The sequence below is a fragment of the Sorex araneus genome, chromosome 6 (genome assembly GCF_027595985.1).
Source record: "Sorex araneus isolate mSorAra2 chromosome 6, mSorAra2.pri, whole genome shotgun sequence".
NCBI lineage: Eukaryota > Metazoa > Chordata > Mammalia > Eulipotyphla > Soricidae > Sorex > Sorex araneus.
In genome coordinates, this window is record NC_073307.1 from 102,847,920 (window position 1) to 102,868,222 (window position 20,303).

The window sequence follows — 20,303 nt, forward strand, 5'->3', positions numbered from 1 at the left end:
AATTGTCTCAGCTTTTCTGTATGCTTACAATATTTTGTAATAAATTATTAGATGGAGAAACTTGGTAGCCAAAATGGACAGTCAAATATATGCCCAGGCAGTCAACCACAGCACACACAAGGGCTCATTTTATTTAAGAATCTGTTCTGGTAGAGGTGCTGACAAAATGGTAATAGGGCTGGAAGTTAGAAACCCAGGTTCAAATACCTGCACATAAGCTTGATCAAGAAAATTCACATCTCTACACCATTTACCATCTGTAAAAAGAGGGCTATATCTTTTCTGCCTCCCTCACAGGATGTTGTGAGGATAAGAAAAACTGAAAGGGCAAACAACACATATACACACACACACACACACACACACACACACAGAGAGAAATCAGGAGATAAACATCTTGTTCTTAGATAATATATAACTGAATGAATGCGAAGAAAAAGAAATCAAAGAAAAGATCTAGAAAAGATAACAGAGGGGGTCAGGGATAAAGCTTAGCAACACAGCACCTGTTCTACATGTAAAGCCTTGGGATCAATGCCCAGCACAGAAGGAGGAGGAAAGAAGGAAGGATGGACAGAAGCTATTTTTTTTTCTTTTTTCTTTTTGGGTCACACCCGGCAATGCACAGGAGTTACACCTGGCTCATGCACTCAGCGATCACTCCTGGCGGTTCTCAGGAGACTATATGGGATTTGGGAATCGACCCATGTTGGCCACATGCAAAGCAAAAACGTTACCCGATGCCCCAGAAGCTAAATAGTTTGAATTCCTATACAATACAAAAAATTTGCAAGCCTTTGGATACTTGCAATGGCTGAGAATATATGCTTCTTTGTTGTTGCTGGTGACTTTGGGGCCATATCCAGCAGTGCTTGGGAAATACTCCCAACACAGCTGGGATCTTGCTCCAGTGGTACCCTAGCAATAATGCAGTATTGGGGATCAAACCCAGGCCTCATGAATGCAGAAAACTTTACGAAGTATTTGCTCCTTTGAGTCATCACTCCAGTCCCAAGAATATATGCCTCTTTATCATCAGGAGCAATTTCTGAACGCAGAGAGTAACCCATGAGCTTTGCCACGTGTGGTCCCAAATCAAAACCAAACAAAAAGAATTTATGCCTCTTAAGGTAATATAATCTAGAACTAGCTGTATCTAAAACATATGTTTGTGAAGGGATAAACTTCCAGTGCTTTAAGAGATAAGAAACTTATTACCTCTCAATATAACAGTAATTGTATTGAAGCAATAGCACAGCGGGTAGGGCGTCTGCCTTGCATGGGGCCCACCCAGGTTCAATTCGCAGCATCCCATATGGTCCCTTGAGCACCTCCAGGAGTAATTCCTGAGTGCAGAGCCAGGAGTAACACCTGTGCATCGCTGGCTGTGACCCAAAAAGCGGGGAAAAAAAAAATGTCTCAGATAATGAGACAAAATCTGTCTTCTTAAAGTTTTGATTTCTGACCTAATTCTATACTCTAGAACAACAAAAGGATGTATCAACTCCTCTATCCCAATGCTTTTGTTTCAAAGATTCATCATAATTTTATTAAGAAATGAAACATACATGGGGGCTGGAGCGACAGCACAGCGGGTAGGGCGTTTGCCTTGCACGCGGCCGACCCGGGTTCGATTCCCAGCATCCCATATGGTCCCCCGGGCACCACCAGGAGTAATTCCTGAGAGCAGAGCCAGGAGGGAGTAACCCCTGAGCATCACCGGGTGTGACCCAAAAAGCAAAAAAAAAAAAAGAAACGAAACATACAAAAAAAAAATCTATCTTTCTCCTCCCACCATTTTCCTATGCCCTTTTAGGCTAACACTTCTAGATCATTTAAATTCTATTTATGTAATGAATATGAAACCAGTAATTTTGGCTGCCTTCTTCTAGACATTATCTACATATCTTTTCAGCATGCAGTACTTAAAACAAAATCTGTATGCCTCAGTGAAGCAAAAACTAATGTGCTGTCAGCTCCAGAGTAGACTGTACATTTCTAGGGACATCTTCCAAATTGTAGTATTTTATAATTGAGGTACACAAATGGTACATATTATGCTTAAAGTCCAAAATCTTGCTGGGCTTGTTATAAGAATCATTATCTCTGTTATTCTATATTTTATAGATAATAGCTTTAATCTAAAAGAAGGCTTTCCTCCCCTCCACCTTCCATTTATAATTTTACCTGATTTTAGCTCATGGAGAAAGCTGTGGGGAAAACACTCTAAATTCCTTCACTGATGAGAAAACATCTGTTAACTCACTCTGATTACAAAGAAAGTTAGTAGCAGAGCTGAGATGCTAAGATATACCTCCCATTTTTCCACCCAGTGCTCTCTTTGATGTTTCAAGGATTAAAAATGATGTCGATGATAATCATCTTCAAAGCAGGGAACACTTACTGAAAGCTTATCATGGACTAGGCATAGTTTGAAGAATTTCACATATATTAATGCCCATACAACCATATGATACTGTAATAATCTTCATTTTACAAAAAGAGAAAACTACAGCAGTGATACGTTAAGTTGCTCAGGATCACATAGCTAGGAAATATAGAACTAGTATTCAATCTTAGTGAATGTCTTGGTGCAATTTCCTATTGACTCCCAATAGTAAAGGAAATACCAAGGTACTAGAGAAGATCCCAAGCATGAGTCAATGCCTCCCACAAACAAGGAAGTAAAAACAGTAATACACACATAACTCCATTAGCTGGATTAACTTACAGTAGCTTCCCACCTGTTGAGCGCACACTGTCACTTACCTCCACTGCTCCTCTGGGGAAAGGTCTGACATATCAACCTGTAGAAAGACACCATCAGAAAAAATCCATTACTGTCTTAGAACTGCCCCTGCCCCATACACAGTACTCACACATTCACTACTTTTTCCAAAGAATTACAGGAAGATTCAGGGCCACAATCTCTGGGAAGCTTCACACAGTGCTCTATTTCCATGGTTCTCTCCTTTGTCTAGCCATTTATTATGATCCAGACAAATGTCTATGCATGTTCCAAGCTACACAATGGTACCAGGAGAGCAAATCTAACTAACAGCAAGGTCTTCACAAGTCTTGTGAGGAAGACAGACATACAGAATTTTTTTTCTCATATGCTTAAGACTAGCTACAGAAGAATATAGAAGTCACTTCTAATACATTCTGGAGTATACACTGCAAAGACTTGCTGATATTATCTAGAAATTAAACATGAGAGAAATATGTAGCAGGCAAAGGGACTAATATGAACACAAAGGACTAAAGTCGCACAGCGACTGAGTAGATACATGAGCAGAATTAGTGAGAGAGAAAGCTAGAGACAGTATTCAAATACTGCCATTTGACCCTACACAATCCCACCGAGCGCTGGCAGGTAACATTAGACTTCAGAGTGAACCACATTACCAGACTCAAAGTTCTTATTCTATTGCCAGGCCCGCCCCTGTAGAGCAGAATTTCTCAACCTTGGCACTACTCATTTTTGGGGTTGCTTGGTTCTGCTGGGTGGGAAATGTACTGCATTGACATTTTAGGGTGTTTCGCAGCATCTCTGGCTCTACCAGCAAGTCTAGTGGAGTCTCCCAGATGTAACCAAAAATGCTTACAAACACTGTCAAATATCTTCTAAGAAACAAGAAACCCATCCCCAATTCCACATTGAGAACCACTGCTCTAGTATAATGTTAACAAAATTCAGATCTACGCTTGAGTCTTCATTCTTAGAGTCACACAAAAGTATACCCGAGCTAATACATGTCACTGAATTGATCTGAGCTGAAAACTACTGTTTGACAGAGAAGAGAGATACACCTCACAATCACTCAAAAGAATCAATTTTAAAAATATGTCCTAGGGTTAGCACAACAGTACAGCAAGTAGGGTATTTGCCTTGCACGCGGCCGACCCAGGTTCAATCCTCGGCATCCCATATGGTCCCCCAAGAACTGTCAGGAGTAATTCCTGAGTGCAGATCCAGGAGTAACCCCTGAGCACTGCCCAGTGTGACCCAAAAAGTCAAAAATAAAAAATAAAGATAAAAATGTTCTGTGGGGCCAGGGCAGTGGGGCTGGAGTGCATACTAAGCACCGCTGGGTGTGGGCCAACCTCCCAAATGGACATACTAGCAGGAGCTCCACATTTGAGTCCCACCATTGTATAATTCTCTGAGTACTGCCAGGTGTGAACCAAAAGATATATATAAAATATATAAATTAATAATATGTAATGAAATAATATATAATAATATATATTAATACGTATGGACTGGAGCAATAGCACAGCAGTAGGGCATTTGCCTTGCACACGGCCAACCTGGGTTCGATTCCTCCACCCCTCTTGGAGAGCCTGGCAAGCTACCGAGAGTATCTCACCTGCACGGCAGAGCCTGGCAAACTACCCGTGGCATATTCGGTATGCCAGAAACAGTACAAGTCTCAAAATGGAGATGTTACTGGTGCCTGCTCGAGCAAATTGATGAGCAATGGGATGACAGTGACAGTGATATACTAATACTTATATTCTCTTAAGGATCAGTTTCAGAAAGGTAACCTAACTAGAATGTTTAAAATATAATACACTTACTAGCAGGTCAAAGAGACAGTAGAGAGGGTAGGGCACTTGCATTGCAGGTTATGACACAGGATCAGTCCCCGGTATCCCTCATGGTCCCCTAAAGCCATGAGGAATGATTCCTGAGTGCAGAGCCAGGAGAAGCTCTGAGCACTGCTGAGTGTGGCCCAATCCCCCAAATGGACATACTAGCAAGTCAAAGTCAAATTATATAAAAAAAATACCGAGAATGCCCATGACGATTTAAGAAGGTTTTCTGGGGTTTGGAGCAATCAATTGTACAACAGGTAGGGCATTTGCCTTGCACACATCCAACTCTGGTTCGATGTCCAGCATCCCATATGTACCCCCAAAACAATGCCAGTAATAATTCCTGAGTGCAGAGCCAGGTGTCAACCACTGACCATTGCTGGATGTGACCCAAAAAGTAAAAAAAAAAAAAAAAAAAAACAACAAACAACTTTCTGACTTCTACATATCCTAGCTAAGTTAAAAAAAAAGTAATTAATTACCCATGGGCCTTTGAGATGGCTCAGTTACTAAACAGTGCTTGCTTTTCAGTGTGAGGCTGTGAGTTCAATCCCTGGTACCACCCAACTGAGCCATGATGGTCCTGCCAGCTTATCGTCTGGAACTCCTGGAGCCACAACTGTACAATTTTGGTGTTCAGCAAGGTAAGTGAGTGAACTCTGCAACTGAAAGTGCACAATCCCTGAAAAGAAATGCAATCCATAGCCAGGAGAGTGATACCAGGTGAGCTACACAGAAGCGCTGCAACTGACTGTGCAACCCCTAGTTGGCAAACAACTGAGTACAGCTAGATGTATGAGCAGAATTAGTGACAGAGAAAGCTAGAGACAGTATTCAAATAATGAATGCCACTTCACCCTAAATGATCCCATTGACATCAGGTAGGTAGGTGGCAAGCACAGCAGCAAGGGTGCAAGCACCACAACCTGTGCAACCCTCAGTTATGGCAACAAGAGGAAGGAAGCGAGGAATAATAAACCCAAGGACTCGTCTACCCTCAGTGAGGTCATGAAGTCAACCACCTTCCTCCCTTTCTCTAATTCCAACACGTTGTCAGAGAGACAGAAAGAGTTCAGGAGTTAAGGCCTTATACATGCTGACCCCAGTCTGCTCTTTGTCATCATATAAGGATGGTTTGTGTGACCCCAAGCACCCCTCCCACAAAAAACATAAAGAAAAAATACCTCACCAAAAAATAAAAAACAATGCCTCAAATAATTTATCTAGGTGCCCTGACTCAGGCATCTTCCCAAAGGACAGAGGTACCCTGTGGGACTATGGATGCAAGAAACAACCTGGCAAGGACTGAGCAGGAAAGAATCACATTTCTGGGCCAAAGCAATAGTACAGCAGGTAAGGCATTGCCATGCAAACAGCCAATCCGGGGTTCTATCCCCAACATCCCATATGTGATGCGATGCCATATCCCCGAGCACCACCAGGAGTAAACCCTGAGAATAGCCAAGTGTGCCCCCAGCCCCCCAAAAAGAATCACATTTCTAAATGAACAATCAACACACAGGTAGCCTATCAGAACTTTTTCTGCCTAGAGAAACAGTTCAGTGAGCTGAGGGTAAGCTCTTCATGCAGGAGGCCCAGATTTGGTCCTAGCACTGGGAGTAAGCCACAAGCACTGCTGGGTATTATTCCGCCCCCCACACCCCAAACACTCGCACATAAAACTTCTTTTCTTCCATTCTACATAAGACCAGAATCCTGCCAAACTGGTTGTTCACTGTCCTGAAATACATGGGACTCATTCCTCATTCTTGTTTCTGGTCTTTGCACATACCTCCTCCTGTTTAAAATGCCCTTCCTGGACAATAGTACAGCAGGTAGGGCATTTGCGTCGCACTCAGCAAGCCCAGATTCAATCGTCAGCATCCCATACGGCTCCCTGAACTCTGTCAGTGTGCAGACCCAGGAATAATCCCTGAGCACTGCCAGGAGTGTCCCCCAAACAAAAACAAAACCCTTCCTTGTCTTACTCCTGTCCGTATCCGCTGCAATTTCATATTCCCTTCACTGATACCAAAGGTAGGAAGTTTGGGGCTCTACTTACTCCATGTGGAGTTTTCTCCTGCTACTCAAAATGGCAGGTCAAAGACTAGTAACAACATTACCTCAGCATTTATCTAGAAATGCAGAATCTCCGGCACCACTCCACACCTCCTAAATAAAAACTGCCTTTTATTAAGGTTGCTGAATGATTTGAATGCACATTAAATTTAGGAAGCACTGTTCTAAGCCACTCAACCATGGTAGCAACTCATGATAGGTAAGTTTTCCAAGAAATCTATTTCCAAGAGATCTGTTTCCTCCAGGGCCAAACCTGGAGTGGGATAAGCAAAGGACCTTTGCTCAAGATGTAAGGAGGGGGCTGGAGAGATAGCACAGTGGGTAGGGCGTTTGCCTTGCACTCGGTCGACCTGGGTTTGGTTCCCAGCATCCCATCTGGTCCCCTGAGCACCGCCAGAGGTAATTCCTGAGTGCAGAGCCAGGAATGACCCCTATGCATCGCTGGGTGTGACCCAAAAAGAAAAAAAAAGATGTAAGGAGGAAGGGCTGGAGAGATAATAGTTTAAGGAACTTACCCTGCGCATAACAGACCCCAATTAGATCCCCAGCACCCCATATGGTCTCCCATCTACTGCCTGTAATGACTCTTAAAGCAGAGTCAGGAGCCCTGCCAGTAATGAAATGCACAAATAATAAACATTCAATGAGTTCTTGTTGAACTGACAAAATTCTCTCCAACAGAGTAAGGCGCAAGGATGCTCACAAACCAGCATCCTCTGGGAGGTACGTAAATAGAAAACAAAGATAGAAAGATAATACTGTGGGTAAAGTCCTTGCCTTGCACGAAGCCAACCTAGGTTCGGTCGCCAATTCCACTTATGGTTCCCTGAGCACTGTTAGGAGGAATCCCTGAGCCCAGAGCCAGGAATAAGTCCGAAGTACAATTGGATACGGTCAAAAACAAAAAAGAGAAAAGAAATACTTGAAAAATACTAAATAAGCATCTGGGAAAGTAGTATTTACATGACATCAGAAAAGATCCAGAAAAATCCTTAAAACTGCACGTCAAAACAACTATATGCTCAAAGAAACAAGATAAGGAGCCCAAGAGACTGTACAGGGGTTAAGGTACTTGCCGTACATGCAGTCAATCCTGCTTCAATCCCCCGCACCACATATGGTCCCCTGAGCCAGGAATCTGCCAGGAGTATGACCTGAGTGCTGCTGAGTACAGTGAGGATCTCCAACCCACACCCAAATAATAAAATAATCTTGTACTTCAAAAAAACAAATAAAGTAACTTTTTAAAAAGAAAGAAGTTGAGGCCAGAGCAAGTTACAGTGGGCAGGGCATTTGCCTTGCATGGTGATCAGGGTTCAATCCCAGCAGCCCATACTGTCCTCTGAGGCCTGCCAGGAATGACTGCTGGGCACAGTGTCAGGAGTAAACAGTACCACCAGATGTGCCCTCTCCTCAAAAAAAAAAAAAAAAGAAAAAAGAAAAGAAAGAAAGAAAGAAAGAAAGAAAGAAAGAATAAAAAAGAAAAGTCCACTAAAGATAAACCTAGAAAAATCTAATATTCTGAGCCAGGTATGGGCATCCTTTCCCACAAAACAGTGGTCAAGCAGTCAACTATCAATGCCTTAGTTTCTCCATCTGGAAAATGAAATAATATGCCTGACTCCTAGAGCTGGAAGAGATAGGACAGGGCTTGTTAAGGGGCCCGGCATCCCTGAGCATTTTCAGGAGTGATTCCCTAACACATAGCCTGAATGGCCCCTGAGGATCCCCTGGATGTCGCCCATCATCTCCCCACACCAAATAAAAAAGATTCTCAGTTGATAGTAGGACTGGGAAAATAAACACATAGAAGGTGACTAAGTGTTTCCCCTGGAGGAATCTTAAGAAAGTGGGATTATGTTATAATTTACCAGGAAAGCCTAGAGAACTGAATGCTGATTATACACAGGATAGCAATGCTTTCTAAGTCTCAGAGAAAACAGCTCACATAGTGAATACCAAGGCAGAGAAAGAACCCACAGCTTGGAGGAACATTTAGGACTTTCTGGAATAGTCAAATGCCAAGAGTAAATACATGATTTGACTTGAATAGTTGCCTCCAGAACCAAAAGGTTAAAAGCTATGATCAAACTAATTTTCTAGTGCAAGTAGAAAAACAAGGAAAGCTGTAAAATATAATTAACTTGTACCATCTGGAAGGACATCTTTATTTGTTCTCTTATTAGTAAGTATATTCATCTGGGGCCAAGCAATAAAGCAGTGGGAAGGTTCCCTGTCCAGAGCCTGGGAAGCTAATTAGATACGCCCTCAGGACAAAGTTCCTGATGAATGGGCCTGGATCCAAATCCTAAGTCCTACACAGCCAAGTTTTGCCAAGGTCCCATAAGGCCCCAGTCATGCCAACGTGCCCATGAATGTCCAGATCTCAAAGATGTTAAAACCAACGATGTTAGGCAGAATGAAAGAAAAAGTTTCACCAACATGGAAACTGATTACAAACTGACTGCTTTATATCATTAGGGTCCCACCAGTGTAAACCCACAAACAGGGTTCCTGCCCGCACAAATCAGAGAGTCTGCAGTCTGTACACAGGCTGGTTACTTGGTCCCGTCAGTCTCTTCCACCAAACCTCTTTCTGCTTCCTGAAACCCACAGGCCAAAACCCTCAGTTCCAGGATGGTTCTTTAGGATGACACTTGTACTGGAAAACAAAGAAGTATCTTCTAGTAGCAACAAAACCCTGAGAGCATTTACGAAAGTCTTAGACTCTATTCCACAACTCTCCACAAGAACTTACTTGAATCAGGGATGTAGGTTACCTGTATGTGTGCTAATGCGCTCAGAAGCTCTGCTACTGCATCCAAGCACTTAACTTCAATATGTCCTCATAGACCTTTATGCACCTGATTCTTTCCCCAATTCTTTTATGGCTTTGGTGAGCGCTAACTCAACACACTGAAGAGTATTCTTAAGCGAAGTCAGTGATAGAGCCATCATACCGTGAACTGTGAATCATCCCCAAAAGAAATCACGTGCTGATGAGCATCCTTTCCCCCACAGTCTAAGGGAACACTGATTTCTTTTCAGTCTCCATAATCTGCCTACTCTAGATGTTTACTGTTAAGTGAGGTTATAAAAATGTGGTCCTTCGTGATAGGTTTCTTTCACCCGGTCTAAATTTGTTTCAGTATTCATGTTGTGATATGTACTGTGTTTCACTTTTTAATTGCCAAATAAAGTTGCATTGTATAAATGTACATTTTCTTTATCAATTCATCTGCTGATATATATCTGGGGTTGTTTATATTTTTGGCTATTATAAATAATGCTGTAAGGAACATTTTTTAGGAACTTTTGAAGGCTGACATGTTTTCACTTCATCTCAATATATATCTAGAAGTGGAATTGTTGGGTCACATGGCAAGCTATTTGACAAACTCTCAAACTAGACATTTTTATATTCTACAACAGCACGGTATGAGGGTTCCAATACTACACATTAGTCTCTCTCTCTCTCTTTTTTTTTTTTTTTTGCTTCTTTTTGGGTCACACCCAGTGATGTTCAGGAGTTATTCCTGGCTCTACACTCAGGAGTTGTGTAAACACACAAAAAAGAAGGGAGGGCGCCACACGGGGCACAGGGCAGCGGCGCTCTATCTCTCCCGCCGCTTGCGTTCGGTAGTCTCCAGTCGCTTCCCCCACCCCGGGGGAGGTTGATGGCGATGATGAGGCAGGGGAAGGAAGGAACAGAGCCAGGCTGGTTGGTCTCAGTTGCAGTTTATTACAATCTCCTCTCTATACACTCCCATCTCTCTCTCTCTCTGCTTCTTCCCCGAACCCCCTCTTTCAGCCTCCTTAAATCCCTCAGCATGAGGGGTCAGGGCTTACACATAGGTGTGGTCACAATCAATAGGGTAAAGTTCTTTCCCTCAGGGGATGCTTCTTCTAGGACAGATTCTCTTTCAGCAGGACACCCACCCAAGAGCGGAATCCCATGGGTGTGTTTCTCCTCTCCTTGTCCAACTAACATATAAGTATTCATAATACTAATCATTTTGTATGGACACAGCAAGAGATGCATTAAGCTTATGGAATTGCTCTCCTGGGGTCATCTCAATCTCAGAGTACAGTGCTCAGGCCAGATTAGTCTTTCCTATCCCTAGCAGGGCCCTAGTCTCGTCATTACTTTTGGATCATGACATGACATGTCCATGACCAAGCTCTTAACATATAGTTAAGCATTAGGCACTTTGGCCAGGCCCATCTCGATGCCAGGGTAGCACATAACTCACCGCTTGCCCTGGGTCCGTCCCGTCCTTCATCGGGACCCTGCTTTTGGGGTGCTAGGAAGTAAGGGCAGCTGAGGCTTAAGTCGAGAAAGCAGATGCCTGGGAGTGAATAATATTCGAAGCCAATTAAATCCCATGTTACAAAAGCATATTAACAACTGTCTTTCTTTGTCCATACAAAAAGGACATTGCTTTAAAGTAAACTATTCAAAAGCACAAGGAGAGGAGAAAGGCAATATTAACTTACAATACAAGTTCAGTTCCTAGAAAGGTCTGACCTTACAAATTAAGAGTCTGATTAGGGGGAAAGCTGATTAACTGGTTGGGGAAGAGAGCATAGAAGTGGTTACAGATAGACAAAGGAATGGGAGTGACTCGGGAGCACCTTGATGGGCGTGACTGATATACCTAAGCTCCTTGTGGCAAGGGGAACAGGATATACCAATGTTGTCTAAAATTGTTTAGAGATTGTTACCAGATAAGCCCAAACTCTGTGGCAAGGGAGAAAGGACAAACCAATGATATCCTACAAGGAGTTACTGTTGGTGGTGCTCAGGGGACCATCTGGGATATTGGGGATCGAACCCAGGTTGGCCGCATGCAAGGCAAATGCCCTACCCACTGCACTGTCGCTCTGGTCCTACATTAGTCTCTCTTTAATCAAAGCATACCAGTGGTGTAAAATGAAGTCTAAAGTGATTGTGAGTTTGCATTTCTTGGATGAATAATGATGTTAGGCACTGTTTCATGAGTTAACAATTAATCTTTAGAGAAAACTGTATTCAAAACCATTATTCTGTTTTTCAAAAATACTTTTTTTAAAAGTGAAGTTTCAAGTTTACTGCAAATTTTGGAGCAAAGTACAAACACTTCCCCTATGTCCCTTATACACAGCCTCCGTTGTTATCAACATACTCACCAGGGTGGCACAGTTTTTTCAACTGATGAGCCTACAGACACATTGTTAACCATCCAAAGTTTACCCAATCACCCAATCACCCAACTCTATCAACAGATAATACACAGTTATGCTGTACATCATTTAAGGTAGGAACAAATGAACAAAATACAACAACCTGGTTTCAGCATTTAGGGCATCATACAGAGTTGTTTCATTGCCCAAAAATGTACAGGATCTCTGACTATTCATCTCTCCATGACCCCTTTACAATCACCGATCTTTATAATGCCTCCACCATTTAACCTGCACCACCATGCAAAAAAAAGAAAAAAATAGTATTTCTAGTGCCTGTCAAGTTGATAGGGGAGAGATGGGACTCAGGCCTAAAACTCAACTATCAACAATTGTAAAGAACAGTTCTTTAATTAAAAAATCCTGTTAAAAACAGGTACATCTATAATAATCTAGACGACATACACATGCCAAGCGTTATTAGTAAGACTTCAGTCAACTGCTGGCTTTGGTACTTAAGTTCTGAGGGCGTCAAAATGATCTACATTGAATGGGATGTAACACAGACGTAACCAATCGCAATTAACAAAATATAAAAACACAGAAGGCTTAACCTGTAACAACATCTTAGTAATTTCTTATACAAGGCCTTGATAGTTTCAAGGTGAAATACAACAATCTTCACTAACTTTCTTCCAGGGAAATACTTTTTGGTCATTCTCTTAGCAAATTATTGATAACAAGCATTATTGAATAAATTATTGAGGGACTGCTATGGGGACAGGCTTTAGGAGTTTTTTTTGGAAAATTATAGGCAAGGATGGAGGGAAGTTGTAATGTTGATAGGATTGGTGTTGGAATATTGAAATGCCCGTAACATATCATCATAAACAACTCTGTAAACTTTGTAAACTACAGTGAAAAGTGGTTATATAAAGTATAAGGGAAAAATTGGAAAATATAAATAAATTAGATGGTAAGAAAAAAGAAGATCCGCAGCTCTCTTCTGCCCCATGAGCAGAATGAGATCCAGAAGTGAGAAGTGTGCAACCTAGAAGAGAGCCTGCACCCATCACGCTGGCACCAGGTCTCAGACCTCCAGGGTTCCCTGGAGCAGCTGCCAAAATTCTCATTCAGGAGACCCTGGGTAGTCCAGGTGATAATGGCCCATCCAAGCAACTCCAGCTTACACCAAAGCAGCAGTTCTGATAAGCACTTTTTTTTGTTTTTATTTTAGGTCACACCTGGCAGTGTTCAGGCCTTAGTCCTGGCTCTGTGCTCAGGGGTCACTCCTGGTGGGGCTTGGGGGATCATACTGGGTGACTGGTTGAACAAGGGTTGGCCACATGCACAGCAAGCTCCCTACTTGCTACATTATCTCTCCAGGCCCTTGAAAAGTACATTTACATAAACAGATGGCCAACAAGCAACAGAAAGCAACACAAAACATAGGAGTCTGGAGAGATAATATAGCAAATAAGATGTTTGCCTTATGCATGGCTGACCTGGACTCAATTCCCTGCATTCCATATGATCGCCTGAATATCACCAAAAGTGACGCCTGAGCATGGAACCAGCACTAAGCCCTGAGCATAGCCACATGTGGTACCCAAAACAGAAACAAACAAAAATCATGAAATGCCCAAAGACTAGAATCCAGTGACCAACGGGGAGCCTGGTCAACCCTCTGTGGGCCCTCAGTGATGTTGCTCAAAATTGTTCCAGAATAAAAATAGTTCTCCAATTCAAAGACTGGTTCTACTGAGGATTAAGATGAAGAGGCCGAACCATACAGCACTTCCCCTAACAAGGACAGAAGGCGCTGAGCAGCTCCCGAGAGACCTGTGATAGAGAGGAGAACAGCCCAGGCAAGCTGAGCTCCAAGCAGTGGCCCTCACCAAGGATAACACTGAGCTGATGCATGCCACCAACATGTGTGCTTTTGGAGACTCAAGGATGGCTGGAGCAGAGAGCCAAGGATAAAAGGTTAATAGGCTTGGTCGGGGGGATTGCTCAAGGGTTGGAGCACATGCCTGGTACGCAGAGCGCCAAGTTCAATTCCCAGCACTGCATAGTCACCCAGTACTGCTGGGAGCAACCCCTGAGCGTTGTTAGGGGTAGCCCCCAAAACAAAAGGTTATAACAGGCTCCTGTGTTATAATAGCCCTGGCTGGGCATGGACTTACTGATGCCATTCACAAAAGGAAGGAAGTGTGGGAGAAGGAACAGAAGCTGAAGAGTATACCCATGTGTGCCAGTGAGACTAGGCTGGGACTGCAGTACCCAGACCTAGTCGAGCAGCAGCTCAGGGTCACACAGGTGAGTGCCCTCCCTGTCTTCAAAAGGAGGACTGACGGGGAACCAGGATAGCCCCAAATACTCTATACTGGAACCGTCAGAAACCAGATGTAACTGACAAGTACCCATCCCCCTCAGTATATGGAAGCACCAAAGAGAGCCACCCTGAGGTCAAGAAACAGGTCTGCTGGCCTCAACTGAACAATTCAATCAATCAAGGCAGGAGCCTCTGAAAACATCTCTCAAGGCATCCTGTATAGCCCTAAAATAGCAGGTGCTTTTTTTTTTCTTTTTGCATCAAACCTGGCAATGCACAGGGGTTACTCTGGCAGTCTTGGGGGACCATATGGGATGCTGGGAATTGAACCAGGGTCAGCTGCGTGCAAGGCAAATGCCCTACCCACTGTGCTATCGCTCTAGCCCCAATAGCAGGTGCTTTGTCAAGAGACAGTCCTTGCTCTTCTACCAGGACTGAAGCCAGAGCAAGACAACCAAGCAGTCCCTCGGCCTAGAGGTTATTTGATGGTCCCAGACTCAAACCCCAAGCCCTCTACTCCCTCTGTCTTCACAACAGCAACAATAAATCAAGCTAGAGGCCAAGTCTTCCATGGAAAGGGACCACTGGCAAGGCATCCAGCTCTCCCAGTCAGGCTCCAAGACAGACCCAGAAGAATTTCTACTGACTGTAGGGAGGTACTGAGGACAGCCCCAGATGAAAGGCATGAAGTACAGACACCAGGAGGAGTTAAAAAAGAGATCAAGAGGGAAAAAGCATGGGCTGAGGGAGGCTAAGAGTCTCATAGACTGATATTGCCGACTGTCCTCCACATACAATATTTACTGCTTAGAATCAGTAATCATCAGAACAACATTCTGTGGTCAAAGGCCTTATCCAGGCTAGACAAAATTTTACACATTCAAGGGTCTTGGTTTATTTTTGCAATGGACTTTCTCAAGGGGAGATACTTCTAGGAGAGGGATCAGAGATAGAGCAGTCATAGGACACCTCCTGCATGCTTCCCCTCCCTGCCCCCCAACATTTCACCTAGGGATGGCAGCACTCTGGATTTAGAGGTCCCATAAACTCCCCATCCTTATGTCTCCTTTACCCATCTAGTCCCCAACAGAGATGCTAATGGGGTCCTGCACTACAAGTATGGCCCAAAACCCTGCTACTGAACAAAGAAGTGTTCCAGGTCTGACACTTACAGTGATGGCCTGACCAGGCAAGCCTGCAGATAATAATGGGGAGATACTAGATCCCCACCTATGCACAACTAGGCGTGGAGGGGGGGGAGAGAAGAGAGAGAGAGTGTATTGGGTCTTTTGGACCCAACACTGGAGAGAGAGAGAGAGAGAGAGAGAGAGAGAGAGAGAGAGAGAATTGGGCCTTTTGGACCCAATACTGTAGCAGAGTGGTAGAGTGCTGGCCTTGCAGGCACGAGGCCACAAATTCAATCCCCAGCCACCACCACATATTCCTGCCTATAGTCAATCCCCAAAACACAGCGCATTGTGATCCCTGGCATCACAATCAAGTCTGCAAACCTCCAGCAATCACAAGAGGGCAAGCACCGCAGCCAAGTGTGTTTAACAACATCACAACAATAACAAAGAAAGAAAAAGGTAAGAAGGAAACAAACAAATTCAGGATTCTGGTAATGGCCACAGGCTAAGATACCATTTTACAGAAAGCTGAAAATGAGGAAAGAATGGAGCAGTTTAGGAAGAAAGCTATGCCTAAAGACTCTCACAAGGTGAATCTTGGTTACAATCCGGCTCCACCAAGTCTTCAAAAGGCAGAAGCTCTATGAAAGGATGAGTGTGTTTAGAAAAAGCAAGAAATAGATACCATGAGTGGAGGAGCTTCAGCTAAAATGAGGCACTTTTCCTTCTCGGAGGCAGGGGAAATGACACAACAAAATAGGGAAGTTTTAAAGACCTAAAACTATTAAATGTAAGTAACAGGGATGCCTTACTTAGGAATACTGTTTTTTCTTTGAATTTTTTCATCAATTGCTTCATCAATCATTTTAAGTAGTGAAAAGCTTCCAATAACATCTCACTGGTTGGAGAAATGTATGTGTAACAGGGCTTTTCGCCATGTGTCTTTGGTGAGCAAGAGGGCCTAAGCAGTGTCTGGTTAGACCATCCTTGTCTTTTAAGCTGGTTCTCTCCAATTTTAGCAGGACCAACTCAGTCTTCCATTACAGTATTATTTTACATAAGGGGAATCTGGGTAGTGCTTGGGCCCAGTTCTCAGGAGTCACTCGGATCATATTCAGTTGTGCTCTAAGGGCCATATACTGGGCATATGCTCTATCGCTTACTCCAGGCCCCTATTTCCTGTGATTTTCCTGATGCTGCTTCTGTAAAACCATCTATGACATTTTTGAGAAAGGTAATGAGAAAATAACTGACACCAAACTGAGGCACTGACCCCATATTAAGGGCTTCTTTCAGCAAGAGACATGCCTCGATCAACTTTTCTTAAATAAAAGCTTAAATGATGCTGTACTTTATAGACAAAAATGTTTAAAATTTCTTACCGCCATGAAAACTGCCTTGAAAGCTAACTTTTTACATTATGACAGAAGAATCACCCTGTGGTGATAGATGTTATGTGGCCAGAACATTTTTAAGGAAAAGTTATTTAATCTAATAATCTCTTAGTCCCTATTTTTAAATTGTGCAAAACATCCACGTCCTTTCTAAGAAAAAAAAAAAAGTTTTATTTTATTTTTAAGGAGGGCATTCCCAGTAGTAGTCAGGGACTATTCCTGACTCTGTGCTTACAAGTGACCCCTGGTGGAGTTTAGGGGAAGACACGGTGCCAGGATTTGAAACATGGTTGGTCACATGCAAGGTTCAACTATTCTTTTTTAAAAAATTATTATTGTTTTGGTTTTGGGGGCCACACCGGGCAGTGCTCTCAGGTTACTCCTGGCATGCTCAGGAGTCCATATGGGGTACCATGGATAGAACCCAGGTTGGCCCTGTGCAAAGCAAATACCCTCCTCACTGTACTATGACTCCGGTTCTACATCAACTATTTTTAAATATCTCTGACCATGGAAAGAGTTTTGAAATTTCCCCTCAAACGGTCTCTTCTTTGTGCTGTTTCTATCTTGCCTTCTGACGTCACTGTTTCTTTCAGCACTGGTTGAAATATTTCATCTATCATCTTTGCCTCATTTCCAAGGGTTCTCAGGCACAGTTCTTCTATTCTGGTTCCTGAGAACAAAAGGTCTTAAGATTTCTCTGTCTTCTAATCCCATGACATTTATATTCTTTACCAAAAACTTGTCTTCGATTACCAAATAGTGAGTTTTATTTTTCAATAAATTGGCAATTTTTTAAAAAAAAAAAGTTACACATGGCTGACCAGAGTTCAATCCCCAGCATCCTACATGGTTCCCCAAGCTCAGCTAGGAATGATTCTGAACGCAGTCAGGAATAAGCCCTGAGCACCTCTAGGTGCCGTCCCAAAATAAACAAAAACAGGGGCTGGAGCGATAGCACAGCAGGTAGGCCATTTGCCTTGCATGCGGCCAACCTGGGTTCGATTCCCAGCATCCCATGTGGTCCTCTGAGCACCGCCAGGGGTGAGTCCTGAGTACAGAGCCAGGAGCACTGTGCACTGCCAGGTGTGACCCAAAAAGCAAAAAAAGAAAAACTAAATAAACACAAAGAAAAAACAAATCTGTATATATTTTGTTTCCTCTTATTATCTTATTATTATTAACTAGGATATCTAATATGATGTTAAATGTAGTGGTAAAGAGAACATCTTTGTCTTGTTCCTGATCTTTATCGAAATTTTCAAGCTTCTCACACTACTAACTATAGGGTTGTTTTGCTGGTATCATTTTGTTTTGAGACACACTGGTCAGTGCTAAGGACTTATTCCTGTTTCTGTTCCTGGAAGGGTGCAGGGGATCATACGGTGTGCTGGCAATTGAACCTAGGGAGGCCGCTCACAAGGCAAGTGCCCTACCCTTTATGATACTGCTCTGGCCCCTAAGGTGTGGGTCTTGGATTAGTCATGGAGATAGAGATGAACCAACTTTTCCCCTGCTCTTGAAAACAGAAAATTAGGTTGTTCCAAAGGCATGAATTTGTTCAGTCCAAAGAATACAACTGCTTCCATTTTATTTTATTTTATTTTATTTATTTTTTTTTAAAGAAATATTTTATTGAACCACCGTGAAAACAAGAAAAAAATACAAAGCTTTCAGGTTTAAGTCACAGTCAAATACTGATTAAACCACCATCCCTTCACCAGTGCACCCGTTCCACCATCAAGAACCCCAATACACCCCCCTCCCACCCCACCCCCCATCCAAGTAGCTAATGATATTCCCATTATTCTCTATATATATTGAGTACATTTCATATTTCCATACAGAGCTCACTATTATTGATTGGAAATTTTCCCCAACAATCAGGCCTGCCGAATAGGCATCATCTAATAATTTCTCTTCATTGGTAAGAGTGAAGACTTTGAGTCCGTGCGGCCGCTATTGCGGCCGCGCGGTTTTGGGTTTCTAATATTTTAGCTCAGTTCACAGTCAAAATGGATGGCTGCAAGAATCCGCTCTGGTGCCAAAATGGGTTAGGAGACCTCAGGATCACAGTCAATAGGCGCGGGGGCTCACAACTGCTTCCATTTTAAAGAAAGCACAAGCAAATATAAAAGAAGATCACAGTTGCTAGAATAAGGGAAGAATAAATAAGGAGAGGCCCAAAACCTTAGTGAGAGATCAAACTCAGGGTTTAGGGTCTCAAATGGTCAAATTATGTTTCTATGAACTCTAGGTACTTTTGTCTATGTGGGGCACTTCCTCCATTTAAAACAAAAATTATTTTTTCTTTTGATTTTTAGAACCAGATCCATTTGTGTTCAGGGAACCATGCAGTGCTGGGGATTGCATTAGGGCCTCCTGTATGCAAAGCTTGTGCTCATGCCTACTGAGTTACCTCTACGGACCTAAAAAAAAATTCTAAGTATTTTTTATGACTGCATGGGCATAAAGATGTATAACCATGACCAGAGAGATAGTACAATGTGTAAGACACTTGCCTTGCACACAAATGACCCGGGCTCGATCTTGGGCATCCCACATGATACCATGAGGCACCACCAGGAGTGATTCCTGAGTGCAGAGCCGGTGCATCACTAGGTATAGCCCCCGCCACACATACACAAAAAAGAGTATGATTCAAGACAGAGTATATCTAAGTCTGTCTTCGGATTAAAAGAAATTAGAAGGGGCTGGAGCAATAACAGAGCAGGTAGGGCATTTGCCTTGCACGCAGCCAACCCAGGTTCGATTCCCAGCATCCCATACGGTCCCCTGAGCACCGCCAGGGGTAATTCCTGAGTGCAGAGCCAAGAGTGACCCCTGTGCATCACCCAGTGTGACCCAAACAAACAAACAAAAAAAAGAAATTAGGAACCATGAAGATAGCTCAAAGGCCTGTATACATACATGCACTGAAGTCTCTAGATTATCTGGGGGGGTCCTCAGCATGGCCAGGCCTGAATAGCACTGAACTGTCAGGCCATGCTGCCATCCAAGAGTAGCTAAATGTAGCCCCCAAGGTCTGAACGCCACTAGGAAAATCTACCCCAACACTCACCTCTTTCCCCCATAAAAAAAAAAAAAAAAAACCAAAAAACACATTTTTCAAATTTTTTAGCATTGTGCCTTCCTTGCCTAATGGCTAAGTCAGGGATAAGCAGTTCCGTCATCCCCATGCTCTAGACCAACTACTCTCTCCAGCTGCCTACTCATTTTTGCTCTGCAGCTACTCAGAGTATTTACTGGGCATATTGGATCAAACATGACGTTTGGGTTCACACTATAACCACTGCCTAAATCCACGAAGAAAAGAAACTTTGCTATACCTATATGAACAATCCTATATGAGTATAAAGTCACCAGGCAATCATTTTGACAAAAAATGTGCATTTTGTGCTCAAAAAGAGTTTAGATATAGTCACTAATAATCCAACCCAAACAAAACCAGACATGTCATTGACCTATATAAATAAATGCCAAAGTCATGGGAAGTATGTGCCTGGCATTCTGAAGAGAACAAATAACTATTTATTGTTCATGTATTCATTCAATCATAAGACAGGCATAAAACAAGTC

General features: G+C 42.9%; 1 protein-coding gene across 1 annotated transcript in view; it reads right to left on the minus strand.

Annotated features, from left to right (window-relative positions):
• RNF121 (ring finger protein 121) overlaps nucleotides 1-20,303 on the minus strand; it is a 72,454-nt gene that overhangs the window by 34,538 nt on the left and 17,613 nt on the right. Inside the window, exon 2 of the mRNA XM_004618212.3 lies at nucleotides 2,770-2,807. Within this exon, the coding sequence (XP_004618269.2) occupies nucleotides 2,770-2,807 (38 nt within the window). The remainder of the gene's footprint in view (nucleotides 1-2,769; nucleotides 2,808-20,303) is intronic.